The following is an 8919-nucleotide window of genomic DNA, read 5'->3' as shown; positions in this document are numbered from 1 at the left end:
CCTCCCATCTCCTGAACTCCACCGGCAGCCAGCCAGGTCGCACCTCTGACCTCCTCAGCGTTCCCTGAGCTGGGTGAGCAGGAGGAGGAGGAAGAGGGGGCTGTCTCCCTGACAGACCAGCCGGTCTCAAGATGCTCTTGGAGGGGTCGGTGCTGATGGTGGTTCTGGGTCTGCAGGTTCGGATGGGCCCAGCTCTCCTCTGCAGCAGAGTGTAGATGTAACCGTCCAGACGCTTCTGAGGAGTCTGACAGGAAGAGGAGGAGGAAGAGGATGAAGAAGAGGAGGAAGCTGGCCAGGAGGAGCTCTGGGGTACAAGAGCAGGAGCAGGAGTAGGCGGATGCTCTGGTTTCAGTATGTTGAGGAAGGTGGGCAGATGAACACATCACTGGACTTCCTGTCCACCAGTTCAAACTGGAACTTAGACTGGCAGTCTGGGGGGGAGGCATGTGGGGCTGAGAGGGAGTGACGAAGCATTCTAGAGGAGTCCTGATCATCAGACAACTCCCCCAACACACAACCAACCAGGTCATCTGGAGACAGAGAGAGAGAGACAGAGAGATTCAGATTCAGATTCAGGCAACTTTATTTATCCCAGAAGAGCAATTCAGTGCCACAATCTACCAGACCATACACAACTCACAGACAAGCGGCAATCAGCAGCATGTCAGAGACAACAGACAGATTAGTACATGGGCAAGAGATGCACACTGTCAACCTCGTGTGGCCTTGAATGCAGACTCACACGAGGACAAGGCGAAGAATAAAAGTTAACTCAAGTTAAAAGAATAAATAAATAAATAAACAAACAAGCAAATAAATGAAGCGTCCCAAGATGCAGTGCACGTTACATTCCTCCACTACAGTCAGTGAACGTACAGACCCACAAGCCATGTGAAACACAGATAAGGTATAAACCAACTATTGTGGTTTAAAAACAAAATAAAGCATTCATTTAAAATGACTACTCTCAGCATTTACCAGCCTGACAGCAGAAGGAATGAAGGACTTAGAATAGCGACTTGTTTTCCTAGGGGGCGCTTTATAGCGCCGGCCTGAGGACATTACAGTGAATTGACTGGACAGCATGTGGTCAGATTGCCTAGCAATTCCTTTTGCTTTCGTTTCTCCAGAGGGAGCACAAGTCTCTCTGCTGGACTCTGATTGTCTTGGAGCAGACCTGAACCATACTGTTTATTCCTGCCCTTCACTGTCCACCACAGACAGAGGAACCAACAGACAGAGGAACAAGTTAAAAGGCTCTCAATACATGACTGGCAGAAAATACACGAGATGGCGTTACAGATATTAAAATACACGAGACGGTGTTACAGATATGAGATGGTGTTACAGACATTAGATGGTGTTACAGACATTAGATGGTATTACAGACATGAGATGGTATTACAGACATGAGATGGTGTTACAGACATTAGATGGTGTTACAGACATTAGATGGTATTACAGACATGAGATGGTATTACAGACATGAGATGGTGTTACAGACATTAGATGGTATTACAGACATGAGATGGTATTACAGACATGAGATGGTGTTACAGACATGAGATGGTGTTACAGACATTAGATGGTATTACAGACATGAGATGGTGTTACAGACATGAGATGGTGTTACAGACATTAGTTGGTGTTACAGACATTAAAATACATGAGATGGTGTTACACACATTAGATGGTGTTACAGACATGAGATGGTGTTACAGACATTAGATGGTGTTACAGACATGAGATGGTGTTACAGACATGAGATGGTGTTACAGACATGAGATGGTATTACAGACATGAGATGGTGTTACAGACATTGAGATGGTGTTACAGACATGAGATGGTGTTACAGACATGAGATGGTGTTACAGACATTAGATGGTGTTACAGACATAGATGGTGTTACAGACATGAGATGGTATTACAGACATGAGATGGTGTTACAGATATGAGATGGTGTTACAGACATGAGATGGTGTTACAGACATTAGATGGTGTTACAGACATTAGATGGTGTTACAGACATGAGATGGTATTACAGACATGAGATGGTGTTACAGACATGAGATGGTGTTACAGACATGAGATGGTGTTACAGACATGAGATGGTGTTACAGACATGAGATGGTGTTACAGACATGAGATGGTGTTACAGACATGAGATGGTGGTTACAGACATTAGATGGGTGTAACAGACATGAGATGGTGTAACAGACATGAGATGGTGTAACAGACATGAGGTGGTGTAACAGACATGAGGTGGTGTAACAGACATGAGGTGGTTGTAACAGACATGAGATGGTGTAACAGACATGAGATGGTATTACAGACATGAGATGTGTAACAGACATGAGATGGTGTAACAGACATGAGATGGTATTACAGACATGAGATGGTGTAACAGACATGAGGTGAGTGTAACAGACATGAGATGGTGTAACAGACATGAGATGGTGTAACAGACATGAGATGGTATTACAGACATGAGATGGTGTAACAGACATGAGATGGTGTAACAGACATGAGGTGGGTGTAACAGACATGAGATGGTGTAACAGACATGAGGTGGTGTAACAGACATGAGGTGGTGTAACAGACATGAGGTGGTTGTAACAGACATGAGATGGTGTAACAGACATGAGATGGTGTAACAGACATGAGGTGGTGTAACAGACATGAGGTGGTGTAACAGACATTACAGGAGTTCAGCTTCCGCAGTAAGTGGATTCTTTGTTGTCCACGCTTGTCAGCTGAATCTGTGCTGCCGTGGACGTTGAGCTGGGAGTCGCCTGGTGGGAATCAAACCGACGCTGGCCCAGAGGACGGTACAGCACAGGACAGCTGACACATCAGGCCAGCATGAGCCCGCGGACGACGGGCAGGTGAAGGTGTGTGGACAGTCGTGTGCATGTGGTTGACATTTATCCATGCTAAATCTTGCAGCCATCACCAAAAACATGCCACCGTCACTAGCACACGCCAACAAACAGGAAGCTGGTATGACCGCTGCAGCAGAAACCGGAAGTCAGTGGACTACAGTTCTGCAGAGGGACGATACAGTTCAATTTACCTGTGGACTGCTGCCGAGCGCCGGCCTGGTAGAGGGGAGACTCAGGGCGGGGCGGGGGGGTAGAGTTGAAGGCGGGACAGAGGGAGGAGTCGAGGGCGGTGCAGAAACAGATGCTGGAGCGACAGCTGGACAAACACTCGCTGAACACGGAGTTGGACGAGTTAGAAAGAGAGCAGGACACCCATCACTCAGCTCATAAAAACCTGGAGAGAGACAGACAGACAGAGAGAGACAGACAGACAGACAGACAGAGAGAGAGAGACACACAGACAGAGAGAGAGACAGAGAGACAGAGACAGAGACAGAGAGAGCGAGACAGAGACAGAGACAGAGAGACAGACAGAGAGAGAGGCAGAGAGAGCGAGACAGAGAGACAGAGACACACAGATAGACAGAGACAGACAGACAGACAGATAGACAGAGAGAGGGGGAGACAGAGAGGGACAGAGAGAGAGAGAGTTAAATATTGGGGAGGGGGCAAGGTTGAAGAGAGAGGAGAACGAAAGAAAGAAGGGAAAAGAGCTATGAGAAAAGAACAAATAAAACATTTTAACTTATTTATTTTCTAAAGGCGAAACGAAGAGTCAGACAGAGAACGAGAGACAGAGAGCAACAGAGAGAGAGAGACAGAGAGAGAGAGACAGAGAGACAGAGGGAGAGAGAGAGACAGAGGGAGACAGAGAGACAGAGAGAGAGAGACAGAGAGACAGAGGGAGAGACAGAGAGCGACAGAGAGAGAGAGACAGAGAGAGAGAGACAGAGAGACAGAGGGAGAGAGAGAGACAGAGGGAGAGAGAGAGACAGAGGGAGAGAGAGACAGGGGGAGAGAGAGACAGAGAGAGACAGAGAGACAGAGGGAGAGAGAGACAGAGACAGACGGAGAGAGAGAGAGAGAGGGAGAGAGGGAAGAGAGAGAGAGAGAGAGAGAGGGAAGAGAGAGAGAGGGAGAGAGAGAGAGAGGGAGAGAGAGAGAGAGAGAGTGAGAGAGAGAGGGAGAGAGAGAGAGAGAGAGAGAGAGAGAGAGAGAGAGAGAGAGAGAGAGAGAGAGAGAGAGAGACAGAGAGACAGAGGGAGAGAGAGAGAGAGAGACAGAGGGAGAAGAGAGAGACAGAGAGAGAGAGACAGAGGGAGAGAGAGACAGAGAGACAGAGGAGAGAGAGAGACAGAGACAGAGAGACAGAGGGAGAGAGAGAGAGACAGAGGGAGAGAGAGAGAGACAGAGGGAGAGAGAGAGACAGAGAGAGAGAGACAGAGGGGAGAGAGAGACAGAGAGACAGAGGGAGAGAGAGAGACAGAGACAGAGAGACAGAGAGAGAGAGACAGAGGGAGAGAGAGACAGAGAGACAGAGGGAGAGAGAGAGAGAGAGACAGAGGGAGAGAGAGAGAGGAGGACAGCAGGCGGTCTGTAGAACACAAACAGAACAAATCAGACCCAGAATCAGATTCAGTATCAGACTCAGACAGTAGAAGTCTTTTTTTTCTCCCCTCCCAGCTAATTACCCCACTCTTCCGAGCCGTCCCGGTCTCTGCCCCGCCCCCTCTGCTGGATCCGGGGGGGGGGGCTGCAGACCACCACATGCCCTTCCGAGCCGTCCCGGTCTCTGCCTCACCCCCTCTGCTGATCCAGGAGGGCTGCAGACCACCACATGCCTCCTCCCATACATGTGGAGTCACCAGCCGCTTCTTTTCACCTGACAGTGAGGAGTTTCACCGGGGGGACGTAGCACGTGGGAGGATCACGCTATTCCCCCCCAGTTCCCCCTCCCCCCTGAACAGGCACCCCAGCTGACCAGAGGAGGCGCTAGTGCAGCGACCAGGACACATACCCACATCCGGCTTCCCACCCACAGACACGGCCAGTTGTGTCTGTAGGGACGCCCGACCAAGCCGGAGGTAACACGGGACTCGAACAGGCGAGCCCCGTGTTGGAAGGTAACGGAGTAGACCGCTACACCACCCGGACGCCCGAAGCGTAAGACAGGTCTGTGGCAGACGCTCTGGGGGGGTGTGGACTGGGCTGTGTCTGCAGGCCGGAGTCAGGATGCTGAACTTGTCCTGCCAGATGGTTCGGTGCAGGAACGTCCATGAAGACTGGACCAGCAGGTGGACCTGGGCTCTGACAGCCAGGTGTCGCACCATCAACCCCGTGTGGACGTGTGGGGGGGGGGGGACTAGCAGCGGGGTGACTGCAGGCTCCATGTGAATCCGGCTCATCTCCACCCCTCACCCACGAGCTGCTCCGGTGACATGCTACTGACGCCACGCGCAGCTCATCGTTCATCCAGTAATGCATTTTCCCAGTGCATTCTGGGAGATAAACTGCAGATTTCAAGCATCTAAATTGAGACCTGAAATTAAGTCGGTGGTCTACCTGAGCTCGGCCGGCTGTCCGTCTCCACGCGGTCCAGTGACCACTCTGTGTCCAGTCGCAGGTCACTGATCTGTCGGTCCAACTCCTGTAACTGACTGATCAACCAGCCACATCTCTCCTCCTCAGGCAGTTCTGACACACACACACACACACACACATACAGAGGGAGGGAGGGAGACAGAGACAGACAGACAGACAGACAGACAGACAGACAGACAGACAGACAGACAGACAGACAGACAGACAGAGAGAGACAGACAGAGAGAGACAGAGACAGAGCTGTATTATAAAGGACGGACTTATTAAGTGTGAGTCAGTGACACAGTGCTTCGCTGGCACCAGCCACACACCCTGAATACATCCTGAATCACTTCCAGCCATCCACACAATGACACGGCTAAAGTCTCTATGGAGACGCACTGTCAGTCTGAATACTGTCTCTATGGAGATGCACTGTCAGTCTGAATACTGTCTCTATGAAGATGCACTGTCAGTTTGAATACTGTTTCTATGAAGATGCACTGTCAGTCTGAATACTGTTTCTATGGAGATGCACTGTCAGTCTGAATACTGTTTCTATGGAGATGCACTGTCAGTCTGAATACTGTTTCTATGAATATGCACTGTCAGTTTGAATACTGTTTCTATGGAGACGCACTGTCAAGTCTGAATACTGTCTCTATGAAGACGCACTGTCAGTCTGAATACTGTTTCTATGGAGATGCACTGTCAGTCTGAATACTGTCTCTATGGAGACGCACTGTCAGTCTGAATACTGTCTCTATGAAGACACACAGTCAGTCTGAATACTGTTTCTATGGAGATGCACTGTCAGTCTGAATACTGTTTCTATGGAGATGCACTGTCAGTCTGAATACTGTCTCTATGGAGATGCGCTGTCAGTCTGAATATCGTTTCTATGGAGACGCAACCATCTGTCTGAACAATGTTTTTATGGAGGTGCACCATTCGTCTGAATGTTGTTTCTATGGAGACGCACCCTCAGTCTGTTCCTATGGAGACACACCGTCAGTCTGATTATTGTTCCTATGGCGACACATTGGCAGGAGTGGACAGATGCTGCGGTAAAATAAACACAGGACGTAATGACAACATCTAATACCCATCCTCAGTAATAAAGCTGGATCAAAGTCATTGGTGAGACGGGGTGAATAGCTTTGCTGAAGGGCACAACGTCAGGAAGGGAGGACAGTCGTTGCATGAAGAAAGTCTTAAGGACAAAATCAACATTCTTTATAAACCTTTATTACAAACAGACAGACAGACAGACAGACAGACAGACAGACAGACAGACAGACAGACAGACAGGGCGGATACTATGCAGGTTTGATAATCAGGCTGTAAAGAAGTCCAGAGGTTCTGTGGGAAGACAAAGACCTTCTGAAAATCAGAGGGAACATTTTACTCCTGGTTTACTTCCACCAGTTTAAAATGAATGCCCACGACACAGCCATGTTCGCTCACTGCTATTTTTAACGTTCCCTCACCCACTCTCTCTCTCTCTCTCTTTCTCTTTCCTCATCTCTCTCTCTCTCTTTCCTCATCTCTCTCTCCCTCTCTCTCTCTTTCCTCATCTCTCTCCCTCTCTCTCTCCCTCTCCCTCTCTCTCTCTCCCTCTGTCTCGCTCCCCTCTCTCTCTCTCGCTCTCTCTCTCTCTCTCTCTCTCTCTTTCCTCATCTCTCTCTCCCTCTCTCTCTCTTTCCTCTCTCTCTCTCTCCCTCTCTCTCTCTTTCCTCATCTCTCTCTCCTCTCTCTCTCTTTCCTCATCTCTCTCCCTCTCTCTCTCCCTCTCCCTCTCTCTCTCTCCCTCTGTCTCGCTCCCTCTCTCTCTCTCGCTCTGTCTCTCTCTCTCTTCTGTCTCTCTCTCTGTCTCTCTCTCTGTCTCTCTGTGTCTCTGTGTCTCTGTCTGTCTGTCTGTCTGTCTGTCTGTCTGTCTGTCTGTCCTGTCTGTCTGTCTGTCTGTGTCTCTCTCTGTTTCTCTCTCTTTCTGTCTCTGTCTCTGTGTCTCTCTGTGTCTCTCTCCCGTTCAGTGAAAGATGATCACCAGAGTATCGTGGCTCTCAGTTTGCCTCCACAGCAGGTCTGGATATCTGGCATGTCAAAGGGAGGAGGGGGCATGCAGCCATTTGTTGCTAGCTGGGAGAGAGGAATGTGTGTGTGTGTGTGTGGGGGGGGGGGGGGGTTAGTAATGCAGGCCAGATCTCTGTCAAGTCTGGAAAAGTTGCTTTATGAAAGATTTAATTCTAATTCAGCAGATGTCCAGAACTCCTGCTTTGAAGTCCCCTGATTTGTGGTGAGCAAGAAAGATCTGGTCTGCCCAGTCCGTCAGAGTGTTTCAGTTTCCTTCCCTGGACAGGAAGTCCTACACGTCCTCTGCTTCTGCAACTCAACAAAAAGCACGAGAAGACAAAACCTCTTGTGAGGGAGGTTAATGAACTGGGAGGTAACTGGTGGGTAAACAACCTCCAGGTGGAGCTGCTGGTCTAAATATCCAGGTGGAGCTGCTGGTCTAAATGTCCAGGTGGAGCTGCTGGTCTAAATGTCCAGGTGGAGCTGCTGGTCTAAATATCAAGGTGGAGCTGCGGTCCTAAATGTCCAGGTGGAGCTGCTGGTGTAAATGTCCAGGTGGAGCTGCTGGTCTAAATGTCCAGGTGGAGCTGCTGGTCTAAATGTCCAGGTGGAGCTGCTGGTCTAAATGTCCAGGTGGAACTGCGGGTCTAAATGTCCAGGTGGAGCTGCTGGTCTAAATGTCCAGGTGGAGCTGCCCGTGTAAATGACCAGGTGGAGCTGCTGGTCTAAATGTCCAGGTGGAGCTGCTGGTGTAAATGTCCAGGTGGAGCTGTGGGTGTAAATGTCCAGGTGGAGCTGCTGGTGTAAATGTCCAGATTGAGCTGCTGGTCTAATGTCCAGGTGGAGCTGCCCGTGTAAATGTCCAGGTGGAGCTGCTGGTCTAAATGTCCAGGTGGAGCTGTGGGTGTAAATGTCCAGGTGGAGCTGCTGGTGTAAATGTCCAGGTGGAGGTGTGGGTGTAAATGTCCAGGTGGAGCTGCAGTCTAAACGTCCAGGTGGAGCTGCTGGTTTAAATGTCCAGGTGGAGCTGCGGATGTAAATGTCCAGGTGGAGCTGCTGGTGTAAATGTCCAGGTGGAGCTGCTGGTTTAAATGTCCAGGTGGAGCTGCTGGTCCAAATGTCCAGGTGGAGCTGCTGGTGTAAATGTCCAAGTGGAGCTGCTGGTCTAAATGTCCAGGTGGAGCTGGCTGGTCTAAATGTCCAGGTGGAGCTGCTGGTGTAAATGTCCAGGTGGAGCTGCGGTCTAAATGTGCAGGTGGAGCTGGTAGTGTAAATATCCAGGTGGAGCTGCTGGTCTAAGTGTCCAGGTGGAGCTGCTGGTCTAAGTGTCCAGGTGGAGCTGCGGGTGTAAATGTGCTGGTGGAGCTGCTGGTGTAAATGTCCA

The 8919-nt window shown here is 49.8% G+C and overlaps 1 protein-coding gene across 1 annotated transcript in view; it reads right to left on the bottom strand.

Annotated features, from left to right (window-relative positions):
* Positions 1 to 43: 43 nt before the first annotated feature.
* Positions 44 to 8919, bottom strand: part of LOC130133910 (dapper homolog 1-like) — a gene marked incomplete at its 3' end in the record, with an annotated part of 18038 nt that continues 9162 nt past the window's right edge. The window contains exons 3-5 of the mRNA XM_056302113.1: positions 5445 to 5576; positions 3074 to 3276; positions 44 to 304 (exon numbers count right to left, since the gene is read on the bottom strand). Coding sequence (XP_056158088.1) covers positions 44 to 304; positions 3074 to 3276; positions 5445 to 5576 — 596 coding nt within the window. The remainder of the gene's footprint in view (positions 305 to 3073; positions 3277 to 5444; positions 5577 to 8919) is intronic.

Source organism: Lampris incognitus, unplaced genomic scaffold (genome assembly GCF_029633865.1).
Source record: "Lampris incognitus isolate fLamInc1 unplaced genomic scaffold, fLamInc1.hap2 scaffold_515, whole genome shotgun sequence".
In the NCBI taxonomy this organism is placed as follows: Eukaryota; Metazoa; Chordata; class Actinopteri; order Lampriformes; family Lampridae; genus Lampris; species Lampris incognitus.
Note: the sequence above shows the minus strand (reverse complement) of the source record. Positions and strands in the feature narration are given on the sequence as shown.